The sequence below is a fragment of the Poromitra crassiceps genome (genome assembly GCF_964638095.1).
Source record: "Poromitra crassiceps genome assembly, chromosome: 1".
Classification (NCBI taxonomy): domain Eukaryota; kingdom Metazoa; phylum Chordata; class Actinopteri; order Beryciformes; family Melamphaidae; genus Poromitra; species Poromitra crassiceps.
The window spans coordinates 102052864-102078966 of NC_139623.1; the positions used below are offsets into that span (position 1 = coordinate 102052864).

The window sequence follows — 26103 nt, forward strand, 5'->3', positions numbered from 1 at the left end:
TCTGCCTAAAGTCGATCCTATCTTCAGAATCCAGGTGACACTGCCCAGTGGGAAGAGGAGGATGAAAACGGCACAGGAGTTTGGAGATGCTCTCATGGCGTACCTAGGCAAAAGGAGTGACCGAACCACACTGGAATATGCAAAATTCCAAGAAAGTCTTGAAAGGCTAAGAAAAATGTGAGGTCCTACTTAAGACTGACAAGTTCAAGTTCTTTCCATGTCAATGTGACTGAATAAAAATGATTTAACTGTTTTGTATTTGGAATAAAAATAAAATCAAGTTTTCCAAATGAGTTTAGTCTTTTAGTATTAGCAGACTGTAAGAATGGTGAATGCATACAGAGGGCGGAACAGCCCAAAAAACGCTCTTTTTGTGTTCTTTTTTTATTTTAAAGAGGGATGGGGGATTATTTTCAAGATACAGAGTTACTTTGAGGTGTAGCAGTTCTTCTATTAATAGTGTTTATTAATTCTCAAATGGGTTTGAAAGCATTCATTCAACAGTACATAGTCAAACAGTAAGAATAGCTTATGCATACCAGGCGGAATGTGCAGAAAATGCCACTTTTTGGGTTCTTTTTTTCATTTTCAAGGGGTGGGGGGTTATTTTCAAGATACAGAGTTACTTTTGGTGTCAAAGTTCTTGTATTGATAGTGTTAATCAAGTCCCAAATGGGTGTGTTGAAATTTTGAACTTGATGATTATCCCCCCCCCCTACTTCATGCTGATAGCGCTGATATAATTGATATAATATGTATATATATATATATATATATATATATATATATATATATATATATATATAATATCAATTATATATATTGTATATATATTATATATAGTTGATATAATTTGTCCATGCTACCCAGGAGAAAGAGAACTCATAGAGCTGTCATTTCAGCAGTGTAATTACATGGGACAAGCAATATTTACAGAAATGTCAGAAACCAGAGGGACCAGGGGCCGGTTGCACCAACTGGTCTTAACTATGCCTGGTCGTAACTCCTACGTCGGTCTTAGTTAAGACCATGGACTTACGCCTGTTGCACCAACACAACTTACTCTGGTCTTAACTACGCTGGTCATAGCAATGCGCGTTCATGTGAATTGTCGGGGAATGCCCTCTGATTGGCCCACATGTGCCTCGCGCCGTCACCCACTACTGTATGTGCGTCACTACACCCTCCCTCCTCCCACCCCCCTCCTCCTGTGGAAGCCCCGGGGAAAAATGGCGGCGGCGATTAGTGTCAGGGAGTCTGAATGAAATTGAATGTAACGTTCCCAATTCTATGTATTAAATTCTAAAAGAATTAACGCCAACATTTGGGAAGGCTAAGCCACACAAGTAGTTAGTTATAATCTAACGTCGTGCTTTCAAAGACGGCGAACTGGCGATGTTACGACGATGACGGTCAAAAAGGTCTCCGCGGAGATCTCTGTTACAGGCAGGCTCTACGCCTCCTCCTGACGAGGCGTAGGAGTTACGCCTGGTCTTAGTGAAAATAAGGCTTAAGTCGTCTTGGTGCAACCGGCGTAGCTGTAGGTCGTAAAGTTACGACCAACTTAGCTTAAGACCAGTGTAAGACCAGTTGGTGCAACCGGCCCCTGGTCTTCTGTTGTCCTCATCCTATCACAGCTACCCACATTGATAGGACTGAGATAAAACAACACAGCATTAAGCCTGATAATTGTATATAACTTTGCAATAATGCTAACTAGTTGACTAACAGACTCTCACTAAAATAATGCACTCTAATAATCAACTTCCATCAAAAGAGGCAATGTGACAATTCTCTTTTTCACACAATTCTCTCTTCCAAAAAGTTGACAGTCGACCAATTTTGTAGCAGACTATGTTTGTCTACCTATCAGAAAGAAGTGAGCCCCGTGATGTGTGTAGGCGTGTCTCCAACAATTGCTTCCCAACTTGTGCATAAAAACTCTGTTCCCAAATTGGAAGTGAGACTCTTCACGCGCACCTCCACTGTCTATTATTGCCGAGCCCTAAATAGAAAAGTGTCTGTGTGGAGGAGCATCACCACTGATGTGATCTCAATATGAAGACAACAAGCTTCCGTGTGCGTTGTGCAGTCCAGGTACAGTAGCACGCCATGGACAAATGACAAGACAGCTTCCTCCTTTACATTTAGATTAGATTAGATTAGATTAGATTAGATTAGATTAGATTAGATTAGATTAGATTAGATTTAGAACAGCGATACCGGAGTCTGCATTTCATTGTTACAGAAATGTCAATCGTTTGAATGCATGAATAACCGGAACTCAAGGAACTCCGGTCGGCAACGGAAGAAAATCCTTTTCCGCTCCCTGCATGCAAGCTCTGCCATTGGCTCTGACCGACCGGCTCTGACCATTTATGGATTTCCTTTCTGCTCCCTGCGTGTCGCTCTCAAATCCCTCCGTCGCTATGAAACAACAACAACAACGCTAGCTCGTTGCTACTAGCAAGTAGCAACTTGCTACATGCTGAAAATGGTAAGTTTGACTACACACCGTTTGAATCTCGGTCACGTCCACTCCATTTTGATCGAGTAAAGCACAGCATGCGAGCCTGCCCCCTATGAGCGTTGTTATTCGGCTCTTCATGTAGCTTGCCGACAGATTTTCGATGCAAGTCGAAAGTATGTCTTGAGAGATTACAATAATGTTGACCCAATTTTTATTAGGATTATTAATATGATTATGGAATTTACACACAGGATTGTTTGATTTGCATAAAATGCATTGAATAAAATGTTTTGATTAGATCTACTGTAAAATACAAACGCCTAAACTTGGACAGAATGACTACATTTTCAAAACACACATACAGTACTGTATGCAGTAATTTCCATTAGCCTACTGCTAAATGTAATCAAACAATAAGTGCATAGTCAGAGGTGGCAAAACCTCTGTCAGTAAAAATTGGTTATGTTCCCGATGAATATGATAGCCTTTAAATCCCCCCCGCCCCCCCCCCCCCTCTCTCTCTCTCGCTCTCTCTCTCTCTCTCTCTCTCTCTCACTTGTTTAGTCCTGTACATTGATCTTCCAAGTCCACAACGGTGGCTGTTTATCTCAGCAATCACACAAAGTGGCCAACAATTACATGCTCCATCAATTTGAGTTGATGGTGGACAAAACATTCATTCCCACACAAACTGTTAATGGCACTTTCATCATCTCTAAAGTGATACACCGTCAAAACAGTGCCACCGATGTGAGATAAATCAGAGCATCAGTGCAGGTTGCTGTGTGTGGTCAGGCTGAATGATGACAGCGAGGGCTCGCTACAGATCATACGGGGTGATGCATTGATGGCTGAAGATGCTGGGGACCTTGGTGGGAAACAGTGAAATATATTACCCTATTAGTGGATCTACTCTTCTCCTTCACCTCTCTTCTTTGCATTTTAACGCCAAAGGTTCCAAAGGTTCAGTGAGTTGAGGAGGAAAAAAGTTATCCAGGATGTTTTTTTTCTCCACCATGTGTGATTTACCATCTAATCTCATGTATAGTGTTGACTGAAGGAGGCAGTTTAAAAGTGTAACCTTCATAGACCCTGTGCATGTTGTTTCTTTGATTCTTTAGTGTTGTGAAAAGACATACCTGTGGAGTAGTAACTTGTAATGAAGCAATGGGTGATAGTGGCCTTTATTATAGCTGTCCAGTGCTCTCCCACACGCCTTTAGACTTCACTGTTCATATGTATGCATGGTTTGAGCAGAATTCATCTGGAATTATTGTTTTTTATCTGGCTTGCTGAAGAGGCCAAGATTAAAGTTTCAACTCTCTTTCTTTCAACTCACAGAGAAATGTAAACATAGTGCTGGGAAAGATAGGTAGATGGAGAAGAAATAGGGGCAGACAAAATACAGGACCTTAAAGATTTGAGTGGGACTTCAATGTAAAAAGATCGATCCATCGATCCATCCATCAATCGATCGATCTAGATAGATAGATAGGGAGATAGATAGATAGATAGATAGGGAGATAGATAGGGAGATAGATAGAGAGATAGATAGGGAGATAGATAGGGAGATAGATAGGGAGATAGATAGGGAGATAGGCAGATGAGGAGATAGGGAGATAGACTATATCTGTTTTGTAGTACACAGAGAAAATAAAGGTGCGGTGAAAATGGTTAATTTATAGATTTGCTCAGACACCTGCATTGTGTTTTGCCCTTGGTACAGCTGAGGGCATCACAAGGCAAATTCAGGTCAGTCAGTCAGGTAACGTGCTTAGTGAGATGTTGCATCATGAGATGGCCTCTCTCTCGCCTATGGGCTATGCCACATTGAGTCCCATACTGATGCCATTAGGATCTCACACATTGAGCTACTCTTCACCATCAATTTACAGACATCTCTCTTCTGCGGTCCGCTATTACCTGTGGTCTTTAAGTGACGTTAGGAATTATTGGAATAATTTAACCAATAACTGCATCATAATGCTTCAGTGCATTGAATTTAATTGAACACACGCACCGTGCTTCAATACAGGATGTGTACTTGTTTATCTGCCCTTGTATTGCCTCATTTACAATTGCACATTATACAGTAAGGAGAAGAATTTTGCACCTTTATTTTTGTGTGTGTCTATACGTTTAAGATGATTGCTTTGATGTCATCATCAGATGCCCCCACCCCCCACCCCCACAAAAGTGTTTCTGTCAAGGACATTGGATTAATCTGATTGCATTTTCTTTTTTAACTCTGTCTCCAAAACCATGACAGAAACTTTTGCCTATCCCTGCAAATTTTTCAAATGCTATTAGCGTTAAGATTGCTGGAGATATTTCAATTTGTGTTCATCTCCTTCGTAGAAGCGCAATATCACCTTGTCCTTCATAATGGGCTGTGAGAAATGTGATTGGACAAGCGTGGAGAAGGAGACAGATCTGTGGAGGGGCGGATCTCAGCTCAGGGTAATTAATATGTGCTACAGCGGCAGCTCTGCCTGTGATGGCAGACTGATGGATGCCTCTATAACATTAGCCACACACTTGACACTGGAACATGATTATATGTCTGTTTCACTGTTTACATGTGTAGAGTGGGGGTTGGAAGACGGGTATATCACATTCTTCATCTCATTCTGCTACTTTTAAGAACACACAAAACACACGAACACACGAACAGCAGCACGTAGAACAGAGAAAATCTATTTCTCAGCTGTCCATTTCAACGATAGCATCCATTACTTTCAGCAAACAAATGTTAGCACCAAAAGTAATACACACCATTTTTGGAGATGTAGTTGATCAACTTCTTGTTGTGTGATCTGTGATGAGGATTGGTTGCAGTGTCCAGTATTGAGTGTAGTGCCCTATCTTTAGCAACTATCCACTAAACATACAAAATGTGAAGAAATGCTAGAAATAAAGAAGTGAAACCACTAATTGTCTTGTCATATGGTACTGTAGGTTTAACAAATAACGTAGCCTATGTGCCAAAAGGCATATTCCTTTACTGTAATTCATTTTCACAAATAGCATTGTTTTAAAAGCTTTATTCTCTGGCCCTTTAACAGAGTGTCTAATAAAAAAGGAACATAATTTGCATTACAGTAATGAGCATTGTTACTGCATGATTCAATTTAATATGACACATGCAGATTTTCATGGCTAACCTACCTCTTTTTTATGGAAACTGCTACTGCCAAGATACTGTAAGCATTATATTAAATTGAAAATATTGAAATTTTGACCTAATAAATTGACACACTTTTGTTTGAAGTGTTACCTACAGTAAGCCCATCAAGTCGTAGAGAGTACTGGAAGTAAAGTGAGGATGGGAAATAATGAAATACACAGATACAAATAAGCCCATGAATTCTAATGAAAATTGATATGAATTCATTTGATGATGGCTTAGTTGTCGCCTTGACAAATAGGGCGCTTTCACACCTAAAAGTCCGGACCAAGGTCCGAACCAAATTCATGTTTTTGTTACATTGTATACATTTGATCCAGTTAGGTTTGCTTTCACACTGCAATTATGCCAGCGGACCAATGGACTTTACATGACATAACTACGTGAGCGTCTCCCTATATTTGACATTGATTGGTTAGATTGGCGTGCATCTGATGTCGGCATCTTGTGAATGGGTTGTTATTATTATTATTATTATTATTATTATTATTATTGTATGAATGGGTTTGTTACACTGACCTAAATATCGAGGTAACGTTATTTTCTTTAGAAGGAGAGCTCCGCACATCTTTTTTTCGGGCAGGTGCGTTGGACAGGAACAGAATTGTCCATCAATTGTAAAGAAGGGAGTCCCGCACACCGTCCAAACTTGCAATTAGGAATTTATTCTGTGACGTTTCGGTCACCGACCTTTTTCAAACAAATGGTTACAGACATGATGAAGCCGCTTAAATAAGGAGTGGCTGGCTGTTCTGTCACAGCCAATCAGAACTCCACACGTGAAGACGGGCTTGCAGCTCTGTCACAAGACAAAAATTTCTAAAAGACATAGACACTGAATTATATATAGAAAAATAATTAGGAGGTCTATCTTCATCAAACATTTGGAAATACATATTTGAATAGATAAACAATGGATAAAGTAAACAATGGATAAAGTGAAGCTCATTTTAGGCACTAAATAGGGACAAATATCATAATAACTATAAGATCTGACCAGACTGTCTCCAATTAGGTCTAAAGCAGCATGGTGCTTGCAGTAATAGGTTATACAAGTTAAAGAATGCCTACCTCAGATAGCCTATATTTATAAATGAGCTTCACAATACATAGAAAAAACATGGAAAAAACATCAAGAGGCAAATATCAAAGGGACAATGTATTTTTGTGTAGAACACACAGAGGCCTTTAGAAAAGATCATACATTTATAAACCTGGACACAGTAGACCGGCTACAATGGCAAAAGAGCCTGGCCCTCTATGCCCAGGATATACTTGCAGGATTTAGGCTCCTCGGCAGAACAACCCTTAAGGAAAAATTGAATAACAGTTCGTCATTGAGTCCTTTTGGTGCCAGAGTCTGTAAGGTGTGGATCCAGTAAGATTCTCGTTGTTTATCATCGTTTATCATTTTCTTTGCCATTTGAGCATTTTGGAGGTTGACTCACACCAATCGCAAAACTACCAAATCAGTCATTTTATGACTCCAATATAGGCTACTGTCATCCAAACTCAAAGCTGAAGAATGCCAGGCTGCCAGCGTTTAGAGTGTAGGCTACCGTTCTCACTTGCATAGAGCGCATATTTTACACCAAACTTCAGAAATCTGTCAGTTTAATGCTGCCTTCCTTGTCGGCAGCGATACAAGCCTAGAACAATAAAGGCTAATTACGATTTATGGATCGTTAGGAGAGACTGTTCAAGCATACATTCAACATAAAAACAGCACCTATCTCCATAAAATACCCACCTAGCCGACTGGATCGCCTGTCATTCTTTTGCGCACGGTGCGTCTGTGTGTGATTTCCCCTGCCTGCACACGTTATAATTAATAATTAATGGACTATTTAGCATTTTGGGTGACATGGAGCATGCTCTCCCATCCCCCCTCCCTCTCATCCTCTAAGAAAATAGCTGGTAAGTGTCAGTATTTTTTCAATTTGACTTTTATAATGTTGTCAGACCATAATTTCTTTTTTTTTAACTTATTTTTATTCATTTTCTCAAGTGCAATTATACATTTATTCATTCATTTATATCACAGGTATGGGTGTATTGAAATGCAGTCCATATAATCTTGTCTTTTCAATGTCCATAGTCTCCATTCCCATATGACCGGGTTTGTTATTGTCTTTTCTTCGTATGTAGAGAAGAGACATACAGCATGACAGTCAGTTCAAAATTATAGAAGATAATAGACAAATTAAAGCAAAAGAAGAAATAAAATTAATAGCCTACTACAAGTGTTGTTCACTACACTCTAGGCAAAACAAAATACAAAAGAATTGGTGACCACCTCATCAAGAATGCATCTGTCCTTAATTGTAACCTTGCAGTTATTTCTTCCATCTGATAAACATCTTTAACCTTCTCCTTCCATTGTATTATCGTGGGGGGCTGCGGTCTCAGCCAAGAAATTGTGATCATTTTCTTAGCGGTTAACAGAAGGACTCTAAGTATTCGTTTCAAGTTATTGTTTCCCATATCTTCTGGTATTATTCCTAATATATAGTAAGATGGTTCCAAGGGTAATCGAATCCCTAGACAGTTCTCAATTTCTGTTTGTATGTTCTGCCAATAATCCCCTAACTTTGGGCAGTCCCAGAATATGTGTGAATGCTCTCCTATCAGGCCGCAACCCCTCCAGCATCTGTCTGAGGTACCACCAAACTTTGACGTGATGAGAGGAGTCCTGAAAAACCTCATCTTAACCTTCCATTCAAATTCCTTCCAGATGGGACTACTAGTTGTTTTGTGTCCCTCTGCACATGCTAATTCCCAATCTTCTTCCGAAATTATAGATTCCATCTCCAGTTCCCATTTTCTTTTAATGTCCAGACTATTATCCATTAAATCTCCTTGCAGTATTTTATATATGTAGGAGGTGATTTTCTTTTTGACAGTCCCATCAATTGTTAGCATAAAAAAACTTTCTAGATGTGATGGTGTATTACATAATTTGTCCCATTCTTTGTGTTTCTGGAGGTAGTGTCTTATTTGTAAATATTTAAAAAAATCTTTGTGTGGAAGGTTATATCTGCGCTGAAGTTGTTCAAAGGTCATCAGGACCCCTCTTTCAAACATTTGACCCAACATGATTAGACCCTTTCTTTCCCATTCTTTAAACCCTGCCCCTATTTTGGATGGGAGAAAATCAATATTTCGTGCAATCTTCATCGCTATAGATATTGATGACAGACCATAATTTCAATTATAAACTTGCTCTCCTCCTCTCCCCATGTGCTGGCACGGCTCATTTCTCATGATTCCTAATAGCCTGGTGAAACTTCCTGTATTTGGTCCTAAAGTCTGAACTATCGGACCAAGGACCGGGCGTTTGGTCCGCACCGTGGTCCAGGGGAGGTTTCACACCTGTCATTTTGGTTCCGATCAAACTGGAAAGTCCAAAATTCCAGACCAAACGAGGTAGGTGTGAAAGCGCCCAGAGACAGTAAGTGTGTAAGTGTTTACAAGGAGCCAAATTCCCCTGCTGATGATTGTCCATCACTGGTCAATGGTCCAGCATTCAGCTGTTTTGACTGTACTGCTATGAAAACAGTCCTGGACAGATTCCGATTGGTGACTGTGATCGTTACTGTATCCAAGCCCCATGACCTGGCTCTGCACCAAGTCACTGCATTTGAAAGAAAGATCAATAGTGTTGTCTCTGGGAAAGTGATTCAGTTGTAGAAAGCCAGACCACAGTTCTGCCATCATATGCCCTATTCATATTTATGTGCTCGTGTTAAAAACTCAATGTTAATGGTCATTTACTCAATAGAGGCGATTAAAGAGAAATAACATGGGACTACAAACGGCATCTCATTAATGCTACTCAGGGCTTGTAGCATGTAATGGATCGCTGCCAGTGGTGGAGGTCTTCCTGCCACCTTGTCACTACAGCTGATTACTTACTGCCACTCAATAATGCCTGTCGAGCATCGTTGCCATCGGCAACACCATTGATTTCTGCTCCGTATTTCACAAAATCACTTGAAATAATAATTCCACCTTGGCCATAAGCTGCAAGAGGTCACATATTATGGGACAATCTATTTATCAGTTGAATGAAAAGGAGAGGTGGCATTTAAACAACCATCTGTGACATTACATGTATTTCATTTGTTTGTTCCACATGATGGTTACAGTAGGTTGCTATCACTGGCTTCTTCAGCTTGTCCATTGTGCACTAATCAACAACATTGTGCACTAATCAACAACATTGGTCCAATATTGGCTGAGCGACATTCTCCATTTGACTAAGAAGAAGCCAGGCAAATTAAAAATGTGAACGCAACAGAAAAGGACACATTACTAACAGGAGCATAACAGTGGCGAGCCACTGCTTGGGGACGACGGGGAAGTAACCAGGAAGACCCGGTGTCGATTCGTGCATATACAGTATGTCGTTTTGGGAGTCAGTGGAACTAGCCTGCCCTGTAGTACTGTAGATATTTTGTTATTTATTTTGAGCAGGGGGAGCAGCTGCCCTGAGTGGAGGAGTTCTGGTATCTCAGGGTTTATTCTGGATTGAGGGTAGGAAGGAAACGTTTCACCTGTTAGGGGCTTTGACTGCAGTAATGCAGGTGTTGTATTGTGCATGGGGATGAGAGAGTGGGGCCGGGTCACAAAGCAAAACTCTCGATTTACCACTTAAGATTTGAGTAGTGACTGAAAGACTGAGACCGTGGATACAAGCCCCACTCTGTGCATAGGGTGAGGAAGGACCTCTGTGTCCAGGACCTCTGTAGATGAACAAGGTTTATACAGTGGACCTCTGTAGATGAACAAGGTTTATACAGTGGACCTCTGTAGATGAACAAGGTTTATACAGTGGACCTCTGTAGATGAACAAGGTTTATACTGTGAGGGATCTTCAGTTGGTTCTCCCATCTGAAGGTCTTTTGGCTGCCAGCCAGCTGAGATAGCTTGATAAATGTCCACTTTTCAACTTTTTCAACTTTTACTTTTTGACAATACTGTACTATTGTATTGTCACCCATCTCATCAAAATCACATTGTATTAAAGGAGTCTTGCCAATGCCCAGTACTAATGGGCAATTTACTGTAACTGACACATATTTTGGACATTTTGGGGGGATTTTGACAACCTTAAAACCAGTGTTCCTGCAAAAGCAGACATTTCATATGAAATGCCAGTCCATCTGGTAGTGAGTGAAAAGGCAGGTTTACCTGAGTATCAACAGTGTGACTGTTCCCTCTCCTCTACAGGGGAACAATAACTAAGGACATAAGCTCTACATCTGTCGCCTGCAGCCTTACCATCAGCTAATCTCCCTGACTGCCTGCTCTGTGGATCCATTATTTGTAATAGCAAAACAATCAGACTTTATGACCCAGCACCACATCTACGGAATGGAGGCCGCACGTAATTTAATACTTCAGGAATTGGCTCGACATTGTTTTTGCCTCCGGCTCCCCCACTGCATGCTCAATAGGGATGTAAATGCTGCTATGATAATGGCAATAACTAGGTTCATTGGAGCTAGTGATAAACTATGAATTGAATGGATGACCCAGGGGTGGGTGTACCTGGTCCCTGTGGCTCCCTGATTTACTGCCAGAGAAAAGGCCTGTTTCATTATGGCGGGAACCAGTGGCTTGTGTAAAAGAAAAACCTAAATCAGATTAAAACATACTGGATGGCGGTCGTTTCGTAAGCCTTGAGGGGTATTATGCATTTAGGGCTGTATTCCCTCGAGTTGAAGTTCAAAGATTGATGGAATGACATTTTGAATATCCAATTTGCCTTCAAGGCCCCTGGTAAAAACACCACTGATGTGTCATTTTTCATCTACCAATCATTGCTGGAATGAAAGCACTTCTAATCCAACCTGCTGCTTAGTGTCTCATCAAAGGATGGTGCCCCGTCTCTCAGAGCATTTGCCAAATGTCTAGACAGCTTTGTTTTGTAGACAACTGTGCTGCCCATGTACTTACACACATCTCCCACACCGTTTCACACCATCTGTTCATGCAAAGACTTCAAAACTATGGTTCTATCTGTGGGACCTGAACTTTCCTTTCCAATATGCACCCGTCGCTCTGCCAGCTCCTAAATAAAAGCTGTGAGAGACAAGGGCTAAATCAGTGGCTGTCAAATTCCTTGATCATTATACAATTGCTGGTGGGAGGTTGGTTGATTCTGGCAATTCTACCTACAGTTGATGTAAAGCTGGATGTAAGCAAAGATAGTATGTGTAGAAAATAGAAATTAACTCAAGAAAACACCTATTAATCATCTATTACCTTACTGTAATAATGGTGGAACAACCCTTCAACTGGCCAACTAAAGCATTGAATAGACCTCCATCAAATTAACATATATCAACACAGTCTCACAGACAGTAAAATAGCACCGTTTTGGACCAACGTTACTATGTTACAATTTTGGCTCCAAAATTGTAAAATGGTAATGTAAAAAAACGTAGCTATTTTACAATTTTTTTGGAGATCGAGTTACAGTAGGTGTTTACATGACCCATCATGTCTTACAGTATTTCAATAAGTGCTTTAAGATGACAGTTTTATTGTGTATGCAAGCAGTCCTCCGATGTGCCCTTTTCTTCATTGTCTTCTCCATCCAACTAGTGATTTGGATTTGCACACAGTCCATTAAGCTGAAACATAATGAAGCTACTCGCAAAATGTTGAGTGAAGAAGCTGCAACTCTCAAAAGCTTCCCATCATTTACTGCCCAACAATAACAGTGTATTTTAGTACATGGGTTTTCAAAGTCTGATACCATGGGCCTCCCCTCAGACAAAGCCTGGAAAAAGGTGCCTCCCCTAAGCCCTTGTTCACACAGGACGGCGAACGTAAGCAGAACTGAAGCTTGCAGCAGGCACAAGCTGAACGTAAGCAGAACTGAAGCTTGAAGCAGGCACAAGCTGAACGTACGCCTTACCGTTCACACAAGACACCTTCTCTTTTCCTCTCAGCGCCTTGAAGCCGCCCACAACTCCCATTGACTTCATGCCTGGCTTCACACGCCACGCTTGGAAAATCGGCGTCAATCCTGAGTGATCGCTTCAGTGTGGCGTGAGCATGGCGTCCTGTGTGAACAAGGGCTTAGTTTACTTGCTTAGTTTCACTAAATTCTTGGATGCCTATACAACAAATCTCCAAAATGACTGTATCTCTGAACCATCTCTAACCAAATCACACACATTGAGACTATTCTATGTGTTTTGATAACTTTTTATAGCTAATGTAATAACTAATGTAAAATAAATACATTAAAAACTAAATCACTTCTATTCACTGAGCCTCCCCTGAAACCGTTGGAGCCCCCCTTCCACTTTGAAAAGCACAGTTATAGTATATACTGTATTTAGTGTATAATATTTGTACATAGCAGATCCAATTGTTCTGCTTGTTCTATTGTTCGCACACTTTCAGAAGTCAAGTCAAGTCAAGTCAAGTCAAGTCAAGTCAAGTTTATTTGTATAGCCCTAATTCACAAGCATGTCCCAGAGGACTTCACAGAAAATATGTCTAGCTAATTCTAGCTGACACAACAGCAGTGTTGGGGGTAACTCATTACAAAAGTAACATATTACATGTAATATATTACTTTTAACAGTAACTCAGTAATATAACTTATTACGTATAGGATTTCAGTAATATTATACCAGTTACTTTGTCAAGTAACTCAAGTTACAAATTGAGTTACATTTGATTAAATCAAAGCACACATTTAAAAAAGATACAATCCATTTCCTAATCAAACTGTGTGTTTTATGCAAATAATCACTATAGATGACAATAACAAAAGAAAAGATTTAGAAGTTTGGATTGTTTACACTGATTTCAAGGTGGTTGAAATTATTTTTCGGGATGGTTCCGGGACGGCAATGTCATTCTGCTGCTGCTGTTGTTTTGGTAAAAGTATGCAAAAGTAGTGTAATAAGTAACAAGTTACTCTACACAGAAAGTAATATTGTAAAGTAACTTATTACTTTCAAATGAAGGTAACTAGTAATATGTAGTATATTACATTTTGAAAGTAACTTGCCCAACACTGCACAACAGTAGTAAATTACAGAATAATGATAACACATTGAACAATTGATAGAGAAATATAGAAAATATAGAAATATAGGATACACTGGAACTGTAAAAGTTTCAGTCTGATCATCAAAGTTCCCACACTAATGAGGGAGAACCGTGTGGTTATTAGACAGGAGAAGAAGGTTGTTTAATAGCTTCCATTACAGACTTGGTTAGCTCAATCCATTATCCATGTGAAGTTCTTCCCATCCGGCACCATTTGTCTGAAAACAGCGACAGGACAACAATGCAAAGCAAGTCCAACAACATTGATCTTATTGTGCTGGAATCATCTCTCTTTGACAAGTTCTACAGATGCAATTCCTCTTCCAACCATCACATTACAGCCTCGGCCGCCATGATGTTCAACTGCAACTTTCTCATTTGTCAAAGTCTTTGCAGGAGTTACACAGCGGACCACACAGAGCTCTTATTAATTACTGTAGTATTGCAATCCTGTCTCTCTACATTTGCAGATGTACTTTTAAACTGCAATTAGTTAAAAGAGCCGGAGCTGAGTCTAAACAAAGTACATGGTTGGTGACAAAACATCCCCGCTTGATTCAACTTTGTGTGTGTGTGTGTGTATGTGTGTGTGTGTGTGTGTGTGTGTGTGTGTGTGTGTGTGTGTGTGTGTGTGTGTGTGTGTGTGTGTGTGTGTGTGCGTGCGTGCGTGCGTGCGTGCGTGCGTGTGTGCGTGCGTGTGCGCGTGTGTGACAGAGAGCATAAAACCTTGCAAACCTTGCACATACATTTTGAAACCTTTTGACAAATAATGGTATGTGTTGTGTTTCTTTGTTTTTTTGCTTGTTTTCTTGGTTTGGAGAGAAGCGGTTATACATATTAAGCCAGGGTTATTTTAAAATCGCAGGACACAAGGGATTATTTTGTGGAGCCAGCTATGTTTGTTTTGGCCAGAATTGGATATTTGGGTCCAGGACTGGATTTTGCCTGGTCTAATGATATACTGAGGTTTGAAACACTATGCATATAAAGCATTCCTCATACTTGGAGTAAGTGAGGAGATGCTCAAAATCTAATGAAAAATTACTGGTAGACCAAGTGGGTCTCATGACGCAAAATAGGTTTCAGGTCTCAGTCAAGCAGGGAGGAAAGGAATTTGAGACCTTTAGCACCCTCTATTGGTCCACTAAAGTGTGACTCGATCTTTCATGTAACCATTTACACATTCATCACAGAGCTGAGGTTTAAACCCAATTAACATGATAAAAATCTGTTCATGTAAGTGGAACCTCTATGTGAAGATGAAACCTTTTGCAGCTTTGAAGTACTGTAAATTATTTAACCAACCACCCCTTAGACCACAAGAACAATGTTGTGTTTCATATGTTGTAGTCACATTAAGACTGGAAGAAAAATTATTCCCCTCCCCTCGCATATTTAGATCCAGTCATATGTGGCACATGTGAGCCCCATTCACTCAACAATAGGGGGCTCGGCATCATGTGGTGATAATCAAATCATGCATTTCAGTTTGAAGTGATTTTTGGGCGGAAGAGCTGCCTAGAGAACAATCTGGGAACCATGAGTCAGTGTGATGACTAGTAGTCAAGTCAAGTCAAGTTTATTTGTATAGCCCTAATTCACAAGCATGTCTCAGAGGACTTCACAGAAAATATGTCTACTGTTAGCCTGGGTAAACCCAGCCTCCACGTGACCTCTATGTGCTATCTATCTTGTGACTGATAGCACATAGATAGAGGTCACGTGGAGGCTGGGTTTACCTTACTAGTCTACTGTAGCTAATTCTAGCTGACACAACAGTAGCAATTACAGTAGTAATAATAATACATTGAACAATCATATGATAGATAAATATAGAAAATATAGAAATATAGAATAGAATGGGCGCCATACTTTAGGGTAGAATGGGTTCCATGCTTTAGAGGAGAACAGGAAAGGGAGGAGGTGGGGAGGGAGCAGGGGGGAGAGCAGGGGGAATGTGAGAGAGGAGAGAGCAGGAAAGTGATGAGGTAGGGAGGGAATGGGGAATATGGGGGAGGAGAGAGCAGTGAAGGGGAGGAGGTGGGGAAGGGGGAAAGAGGGAGCAAGAGGAGGGAGGGAGAGCGGGGGATGTGGGGGAGGAGAGAGCAGGGAAATTACAGTAGTAATAATAATACATTGAACAATCATGATAGAGAAATATAGAAAATATAGAAATATAGAATAGAATGGGCGCCATACTTTAGGGTAGAATGGGTGCCATGCTTTAGAATAGTGGGGGAGGAGAATAGGAAAGGGAGGAGGTGGGGAGGAGGCAGGGGGAATGTGAGAGAGGAGGGGGATGTGGGGTAGGAGGGAGCAGGGAGCAGGGAAAGGGAGGAGGTGGGGAGGGAATGGGAAATGTGGGGGAGGAGAGAGCAGGGAAGGAGAGGTGGGGAAGGCGCAGGGGAAGGGAGAAAGATAATGGGTGCCATGCTTTAGAATAAAATGGGTGCCATGCTTTAGAATAGTGGGGAAGGAGGGTTCAGGAAGGGGAGGAGGTGGGGAGGGAGAGCAGGGGGAATATGAGAGAGTAAGAGGAGAGAACAGGGAAAGGAGGGGATGCCATGCTTTAGAGTAGAATGAGTGCCATGCTTTAGAATAGAATGGGTGCCATGCTTTAGAGTGGAGGGGAAGGAGAGTTCAGGAAGAGGTTGAGGAGGGGATGCCATGCTTTAGAGTAGAACGAGTGCCATGCTTTAGAATATAATGGGTGCCATGCTTTAGAGAGGTGGGGAAGGAGAGTTCAGGAAGGGGTTCAGGAGGGGATGCCATGCTTTAGAGTAGAATGAGTGCCATGCTTTAGAGTGTGAGAGAGGAGAAAGCAGTAAGACTCTGGGACAAATCGCTGATATTTCTGGGTTTCCGATGTAGAGCAGACATCCTGCCGCAAGACAGTGGCGTCATTTGAAGGTTGAAGGGGTTTGGAACATTTTTGTGAAATCAGTTGTGCAATAGTCAATTTTGGTGAGTTGTTTTGATATGCAATTCAGTTATATGACGTAAACACATTTTTAATTCCAGTGAATGATATAGCCTACATGTAGGCTAGTGTTAGCTTTTTTTGTGTGATAAGCACTACAGGACCTCACAGACTGTGCATAAAAACGAATACTGTAAATTGCACAATGAACCTTCTAAACTAAAACATCTAAAAATATGAATGTTTAGCCTACATTAAGAATTGACCACAAAGCAGTTACATTAACTCATTGAGTGCCAATGACGACTTTAGTCGTCAATTGCTTTAGTAACGTTGAGTGCCAAAGACGACTAAAGTCGTCAATTGCGTTTTTTGACGGTGGGACGTGCATCAAAGCCAGATCCATCTCCTGTGAAAGTATGGTGGCTGTTGAATGTGTAAAAGCTATTTTAGGGACCCATTAGGTGGCGACAGTGCTCTCCAGATTAGAGAAAGGCCAGGAGAAAAGACAGAAGAAGTAATGGGGAAACGGAAATCGCATCGATATGCATGAAGCATAACGTTAGCTGTGCCTGTGAACAGCAGTCAATCTGCTGCCACAGCCCCTCCGTCTCCGCTGCAATAGCCCCTCCATATGATTTAGTTGGCGACACCAGCGTCTTTCTGAAAAGTTACATTATTCTCAGCTGGGAGCCGGCGACATGATGTGAAAAAGCGGGGGGATGCAGCGTGCAGTGCAGAGTCAGAGCAAAAGCAGAGCGAGAGCAAACGCAGCAGCCCAGAGACACTCCCAAGGAGGAGGAGGAGGGGGGTGGGGCACGCAGGGCAGCAGAAAGCCCAGAATCGGACGCAGCTTCACAGCTCACAACTGAAACCCCAGAAACGAGCGAGCCCGATCCACACTGCCCCGACGAGCGGCCGCCATCCAGGCAGCAGACTCGCCTGACACAAGCAGCACTCAGAGCGAGCAGCAACATCATGACACACCCACGGAGGAGGAGTTTGCAGTAGAGGGGGGGTGGGGGTGCTGTTATATTGAAGGAAATTACTGTTCAGATGTTTCAGGTCAGAAAATATTAGTTTCAGAGTCAGTGATTTGCTTGAAATGCTATATTTCACAAAAGGCTCAATATCTCAGCTTCTAGATGGAAACGCCAATTTTTTCTGTTTTTGACCTATCTTCTCCGGCTGATAAGTAAAGAACGGAAAATGATATCAATAAACTTTTTTTTGCTGCTGATACAATAGAGTCTCATCGTTCTTTGTGCGTGTTCGGTGTTTACATAGTAATATCACACAATATTCTGTGGGCCTCGAGAAATCACTGAAAACGCTCTGAAACTCTGGCACTGGGAGCGTCCGTTCTCCAAAAGTGGCTGGCACTCAATGAGTTAATGCAGCCTACTTTGTGTTAAAGATGACCAACACACTACATCAGTAAAAACAATAATAGGCTATAGTATAGCTATGGTGTGAGGAAGTGTACCCTCTGCAAAATGCTGTGTTACACTATGGAATTTATCCCTGTTAGAGAATCCTTTATTGTTGTCGGGTGTTTGTTTATTTCCATAAACTGAGTTTAACTACAGCATCCTACGCATGAACAACAGTAATGATATCAAGAAAAATCCTATCATGATATTGATTTCAAGCAAATCACCCAGCCCAATTTTTGGTAGTATACAGCACCCCTGGATTAATGCATCAGCTGCCCCTGGATAAGGTAACTCTGTCTACAAAACCGCCAGTCAACTGCTAGAAAGACCGCAAACAAACAACACAATTGAATATGTAAGTGCGATCTCTGTTCAGACAGAATTAATGGTGTCACAGCTTATGCGCACTTTAGCCCGTGTCACTCGCTGCTTTTTGCAACGGCAGTAAAAACATCTGCGAGGGAGGGGGAGAGAGAGAGGGACGGGGAGAGAGAGAGGGAGGGGGAGAGAGAGAGGGAGGAGGAGAGAGAGAGGGAGGAGGAGAGAGAGAGGGAGGGGGAGAGAGAGAGGGAGGGGGAGAGAGAGAGGGAGGAGGAGAGAGAGAGGGAGGGGGAGAGAGAGAGGGACGGGGAGAGAGAGAGGGAGGAGGAGAGAGAGAGGGAGGGGGAGAGAGAGAGGGAGGAGGAGAGAGAGAGGGAGGGGGAGAGAGAGAGGGACGGGGAGAGAGAGAGGGAGGAGGAGAGAGAGAGGGAGGGGGAGAGAGAGAGGGAGGAGGAGAGAGAGAGGGAGGGGGAAAGAGATGCACGTGGATCGGGCTCCTTAACGAGCAGGTGCTGTGAGTTTTTTCCACACATCCTTTCTCTCTCCGCCTCGCTCTCTTCTCTTTCTCCTTCCCTCTCTCTTCTCTCTCTCATTCCCTCTCTCGCTCTCCCTCTCTCTCTCTCTCAAGCTCTCCCTCTCTCTCTTTCAAATTCAGCTAGAAGCCAAGGTATGGCGGCTGCCATACCTTGCCATACCAAATTTAAGCCCTTGCCGCAAGATTTCCGCTTCAGTCATTGTTTACAGTCCGATGACGTCTCATGCTGTCTGCAGCTGAAACCCCAAGAATCCATCAACTCCAACTCCATTCTCGCATCAATCGGACTGTAAACAAAAACCATGGCGCACGGCCGAAATCTTGGCGCAAACATCCACTCTACACCGGAAACCCCAAAATATGGGCCATCTGTCCCAGAGTCTGAAGCCTCTTCTTAACATGAACACTGGGTTATAAGCGTAGAATCAGGTCCGGCTATCCCAGTTACCCTGCCAGACATGACTCAATAAACCACTTAATCTGGAGAAGCTCCGACCTGGTTTGGGGCACAGTGCAGGCTGCCTGCTACAGAGGCGAGCATATGGAGAGCGCATGAAAGGAACAGAATAGGCTACAATTATCTGCTCTGGATCTAAATAAATGTTTCAAATGCATTTATTTCTCTAGTATTCTATTCTTATAGCTCTATAGTCGATCTTTATTCCAATGTTCTCAGAGATCGACTTTGCAGTGGGAATATGCCTACAGCTAATTTGTTCAGCACGTCATTCTGGACAAGTTTGGGATGCATATTCATTATTGAAACACAGACAACATGCACGCTCCTATCTGCATTTGCGGACACAAATATTAGCCAATATTTCCTCGACATTGCCTTGATGAAAACCGCTGCTTAAAACGTGTGTGGGCATTGGGCAATAACACGACAGTGGAGAGAGGAGTGTGTGAGCGGCTTCTCTCATCTGACCTCTCCCACCTGGGCACCGCTGCATCAGACTGATGATCAAAGCGAATATAGCCTACTAAACGCTGTTCGTGAGTTTGCTCGTTTAATTCATTGAAATGCGTGAACGATTAATTAATATACGTGAACGTTAATACCGGGCACTTATCACCCAATAGCCTAATGCTCAGTATCATCTCCTTGTTAAATTTTCAAACTGGCAGATGGAATAAAAGAAACTATAGCATTTTTAGGCTACTACTTGTTTACTCACCAATTTGTCTCTCTTCCAAATAATCCAGCCACGTAACTACGTCCGTTCATGAAATTATTAAATAGCACAGGGACATATAATGGTTTGCACCTTCCACGGCACCGGAGCATAATAGTAGGGTCATCTGTGGCACTTCCGTGACCGTGGAGAGCGAAGGTCCGTTTCTCAATGGATTTGTCATCTAGGAGGGTTAATAAACAAATTTAGCCGGGGTGTATTTTTAAAAAAGGCGGGGAAAATATTTGAGAGACCAAAATCCAAAATGGCTGCTGTGGAAATGAACTTTTTAATGCTTTGACCTACAATGATGCACAATACATGGTTTCAGAGCTTATTCTGGTCAAGGAATACATATTTGGTGTTTATATAATGATTTGACCTATTTTTGACCTTCAAATCCAAGATGGCTGCCAATTTTGAGGCAGTTTTTTCAAAATCGTCATAGAGCCTTCATATTAGGCTTGAATGACAGGTCTTCTCATGATGAGTTGAATAATATACATAAGTACACAGAAGTAATCTCTGAGGTCAATAAAGTCAATGTTTGTGTGTAAACAACAGTTGCTGATTTGCGGTTTCCCATTAAATAGGGTAGGCTACTGAGAATATGGTGTCCAGTTCATCCCATCACATTTTCATAATGAACCAAAAACAATTTTGCACTATAGCCTAACATAAAATAGTATTCTGTATGCAAAGCCAGCAAGGTTAGTTGCTTGAGCTGAATTTAAAGGTCAACTCAAAACAAACAATGAAATTAACTTTGAAATTAAAACTGAATCCTAGACTACTAGATTTCATCAGCACACAGTAAAGGAAACTTGTCTTTGAACTCAGCTGACTGTCTAGTCCTAATCCCTGTTGTGCAATGTCCCTTTTCAGTGAAGTTTTAGTTTTTGTTAAGAGTATGGATTTTTAATCTTGACCTTGTTGGTAGGCAACGGCCCTTTTTCAGTCAAGCATTTTCAGATTAGCTCAGTCAGTCTGTGAAGCAGTCAGTGTCAGCACTTGCGCGAGCTCGCTTTTTCTCTAACTAATGTTAACATTACACACTTTAAGACACTTTGTTTGAGGATATCAACGTTATTCACTAGTCTAAAGATAGTTCTACCATCAAGAACATATAAAACAAAAGCAAAAACAATTTTTATTTGCAGAAGTCATCATTGATATTTGGTGTTAGCTAACGTTAGGTAACGTTATTATTTTTAGCTAAAGTTAATGTTATCTGTCTCCACACTTCTGTCAACTGACATATGCATTTGCTTTTGAAAATAAACAGCCTGGCTTGCTTAAGCATAACTGAAGATTAAATAGAAATATAACATGACGAATGCATGTACCGATTGGTTGGCCCATCTTCCCAGGAGGTGGTGGTGTAAACATCATCAAATTTATCAAGTCCTGACCACTCTTGGGCTTTTAATTGTAAGCTGTCCCATTTGCCTTGATTTATTGTATCGGTGGGCTTGCAAGGCTTGTCACATTTTAGGACACATTCATAGGACATTGTGTGCTTTGTCTTTCATTGGGAGGGAAAGCAACTCGCTATTATATTACTGTTATATTATATTGCTGTTATACGCTGTTTATTTTCAAAAGCAAATGCATATGTCAGTTGACAGAAGTGTGGAGACAGATAACATTAACTTTAGCTAAAAATAATAACGTTACCTAACGTTAGCTAACACCAAATATCAATGATGACTTCTGCAAATAAAAATTGTTTTTGCTTTTGTTTTATATGTTCTTGATGGTAGAACTATCTTTAGACTAGTGAATAACGTTGATATCCTCAAACAAAGTTTTTATTTTATTTTATTATATATTCCGCCCCCCCCCCCCCCCCGATTTTTTATCCCATTTTTATCCCCCATTAGTGCTAACGTAATTTCTTTATCCTGGTTGCTACTCCACCCTCTGCCGATCTGGGGAGAGCCGAAACTGGCTCCATGCTTCCTCCGAGACATGGGCAGTTAGCCAGCCGCTTCTTTTCACCTGACAGGGGAAGCTTCACCGGTAGGACATAGCACGTGGGAGGTTCACACTATTCCAACCAGTTCCCCTCCCTCTGAACAGGCGCCCTTAATGACCAGAGGAGGAACCACATTAGCAACCAGGATATTGCATGTTTTTGGTGAAGGGGGTTCCTATATGAAGGAAACCCCCGGGAGGCACGGGGAGAACATGCAAACTCCACACAGAAAGGCCCTTTTGACGACCCCACCCGGGCGGTGGGCACTCGAGGACATGCGGACGGGCACGCATTCCTTCAGCGTTCACATCGTCCCAGGTGGGAATCAAACCCACGACCTTCGAGCTGTGAGGCGATAGTGCTTACCACTACACCACCGTACCTCCTTTTATATCCTCAAACAAAGTGTCTTAAAGTGTGTAATGTTAACATTAGTTCGAGAAAAAGCGAGCTCACGCAAGTGCTGATACTGACTGCTTCACAGACTGACTGAGCTAATCTGAAAATGCTTGACTGAAAAAGGGCCGTTGCCTACCAACAAGGTCAAGATTAAAAGTCCATACTCTTAACAAAAACTAAAACTTCACTGAAAAGGGACATTGCACAGCAGGGATTAGGACTAGACAGTCAGCTGAGTTCAAAGACAAGTTTCCTTTACTGTGTGCTGATGAAATTTAGTATCTTAGGATTCAGTTTTAATTTCAAAGTTAATTTCATTGTTTGTTTTGAGTTGACCTTTAAATTCAGCTCAAGCAACTAACCTTGCTAGCTTTGCATACAGAATACTATTTTATGTTAGGCTATAGTGCAAAATTGTTTTTGGTTCATTATGAAAATGTGATGGGATGAACTGGACACCATATTCTCAGTAGCCTACCCTATTTAATGGGAAACCGCAAATCAGCAACTGTTGTTTACACACAAACATTGACTTTAATGACCTCAGAGATTACTTCTGTGTACTTTTACTGTATTATTCAACTCATCATGAGAAGACCTGTCATTCAAGCCTAATATGAAGGCTCTATGACGATTTTGAAAAAACTGCCTTTTAGAGCTCAAAATTGGCAGCCATCTTGGATTTGAAGGTAAAAAATAAGTCAAATCATTATATAAACACCAAATATGTATTCCTTGACCAGAATAAGCTCTGAAACCATGTATTGTGCATCATTGTAGGTCAAACCATTAAAAAGTTCATTTCCACGGCAGACATTTTGGATTTTGGTCTCTCAAATATTTTCCCCGCCTTTTTTAAAAATACACCCCGGCTAAATTTGTTTATTAACCCTCCTAGATGACAAATCCATTGAGAAACGGACCTTCGCTCTCCACGGTCACGGAAGTGCCACAGATGACCCTACTATAAGCTGCAACCTGCTAAACTAGAGCCACTCTGCCTAAAGGTCTCATTATGCTTTCCGCATCAGTGAGGAACGCGAGTGTCCGCGCGGAAAAGTGACGTCAAATCAGCAGACACACCCCTCCGCAAGGCTCCGTGCGGACGGTTTTCGACCGGCCGTGCGCACGCCGAATTTTGTAACTACGCGGATGCGGACAAAGTGGAGTTTTCAAGACTCGCGCTCAATTCCGCCTGCAGAAACCCACACAGAGTATACAAGCTCCACACGTTTCCTCGTCGGATTCCGTGTCTCTCATTTCCGTGCGGCCGGCCAAAGCGTCAAGCATATTCCAGGCTTAACACAGTCTCACAGACAATTGTAAAATAGCAACATGCCAGCGATGCAGATCTTGGACTAGGGGCTGGGGTGGATAAGATCCGCTCTCACGGGAGCGCGCCCACAACAGAGAATTGGTTCTAAACATGCAGCCCATTCGACTAAGGTGTGGTTATGATCATGATTTCACTGCCTGTTTAGAAACAACTTGATAGACTCTGGCCTCCCAGATTGCCTAGAGAACCACATGAGAAACAGAAGGGGGGAAAATTATACTGAAATTGGATAAATATTTTGTTAAATAAACTAGCTCTCTTCCCTCTTTTCCTCCCCATTTTTTCCCTTCCCTTGATATTTTTCTTTCTCACTAGCCTTTGTCCTGAGTTGTGCTTTCCCCAAAGAGCCTGCTGGTGGAGAAGTGTCGGTGACTCACCTCCATGCTGGTGGAGAAGCCTACTTCCGCTGTTTCACTGGCTACAAGCTGCAAGGCCCCAAAATGCTCACCTGCCGCAACGCTACCATGCCTTACTGGAGTGGGAAGGAGCCCAGATGTGTGGGTAAGTAGTGCGGGTTCCGATGTGTGGGTAAGTAATGCGGGTTCCGGGTTGCCTGACAAACAGCGCATCAACACTGGAAACTTTCTCAAGTCAGGGTAATGAAGTGGCCTCCTTCAGGGAGCACAGAGTGCTACTGAACCACAGCAACAACACAACAGCTCAGAAATTAATTAGACCATACATTGACTCTCTCTTATTGGTCTCCTTGTGCCTCAAGGTTAATTGGGATTTATTGTATGTTGGCTGCAGCATAAAGTACCTGTTTGTTGGGGATTCATATCTTCTTTGTACTGATTTAGATTCAAGCAGAAACACTGGCTGAAGGGCAGGCTTGTAAGAATAAACATTGGATCAGTTATACATTTATTCCAAGAATCTTTGTGAAATACTGTAATATGATAGCTTGGTAAACCAGCCCGTCACGTGAACTCACATTTCATTTGGTTCTGCGAGACCGTCTGGCCCCAAGGCCTGGGAGGGTGTTAAGCAGAAGCTGCGGAAGCGGAAGAGCCAATCAGCGACTGCGCTGTGATTGACAGGGCAAGTTGGCCAATCAGGAATGCCACTAGCAAACAATAATGGCCGCCTCCCTGCCTGTCCACGTCGAGGAGTAATGTCAGCGTTTGTCTAGTTTAAACAGCCATAAAGTACAGTTATTGCAGAAATAGAATTACAAAACAATTAAACAAGTACAGGAGTATCGCCGCAACCATGGAGTTTCTCGGCGGAAAACATGTTTGTGTTGCGAGTGGATTTGGGTTTGACTGGATCCGACCCTGATTGGCTGAAGGAGTTGTCTGTCAAGGCAACTACGCCCACCCATGCTCCCGCCCCTGCTAAGGACTGGGTGAAGAGTTGGGGCCAGACCGTCACGCAGAACCAAATGAAATGTGAGTTCACGTGACGGGCTGGTTTACCAGGCTAGTACAGGCGCGGACTGCATAATCGGGGTCTTCGGGCAGATGCCCGGTGGCCTGGCCTGGCATGGCCTGCAATTTTGTTGTTGTTGTTGTTGTTGTTGTTGTTGTTGTTGTTGTTGTTGTTGTTGTTGTTGTTGTTGTTGTTGTTGTTGTTGTTGTTGTTTTTGTTGTGTGCAGGCCAGGCCACTCACTGAACAGCAGGCCAGTATGTATAAGTGTTCCTAGTTGTGCAGATTGCAGGCAGGCTGCAGGCAGCCAGGCAGGGAGGAATGAGTTAACTCTTCAGTCAGAAGCTGCTGAGACCCCAGCATGGGTGGGCGGGGCTTGCTGTTCAATGGTGCCAAAATGGAGAAGAAAAGAGGTGCAGAGAGGTGGAAAGCAAGGAGCCAATGTTGTGTCTTGGCCTAAACTACAATATCAGTGGTAGACAATTGTCTATTGCCTCTAGAATATTCGAGATAAATTAAATTAACACTAATTTGTATTTATTTATGTATTTATGTATTTATGTATTTATGTATTTATGTATTTATTTATTTATTTATTTATTTATTTATTTATTATTTATATGGGCGGTTTTACCCCACTCGCGCGCCAGCCGTTTAACATTTTGTGGGCGTTCCCAGACATGCGGACTGTCTCTATAGGTCAAATGTAAACAGTAGTGGCTAAACTGAAAGTATGGGTTGGATTGCTTTTGGGGTTTTCTTCACAAAAGTGGAGAAGGAGGCAGAAGCAGCACTAGCACTGCAGCAGGTGCTCCTGCAGAGCTGGAGGTGGTGTTGAACTTATCAGAATCAGGAACATTCAGGTAGGCTACAATTTCAGAGCATAAAGTGAAACATG

General features: G+C 42.1%; 1 protein-coding gene across 1 annotated transcript in view; it reads left to right on the forward strand.

Annotated features, from left to right (window-relative positions):
- The window catches only part of LOC310772375 (seizure protein 6-like), a gene marked incomplete at both ends in the record, with an annotated part of 161324 nt that overhangs the window by 89277 nt on the left and 45944 nt on the right, over positions 1-26103 (forward strand). The window contains one exon of the mRNA XM_083632160.1: positions 24152-24337. Within this exon, the coding sequence (XP_083488286.1) occupies positions 24152-24337 (186 nt within the window). The remainder of the gene's footprint in view (positions 1-24151; positions 24338-26103) is intronic.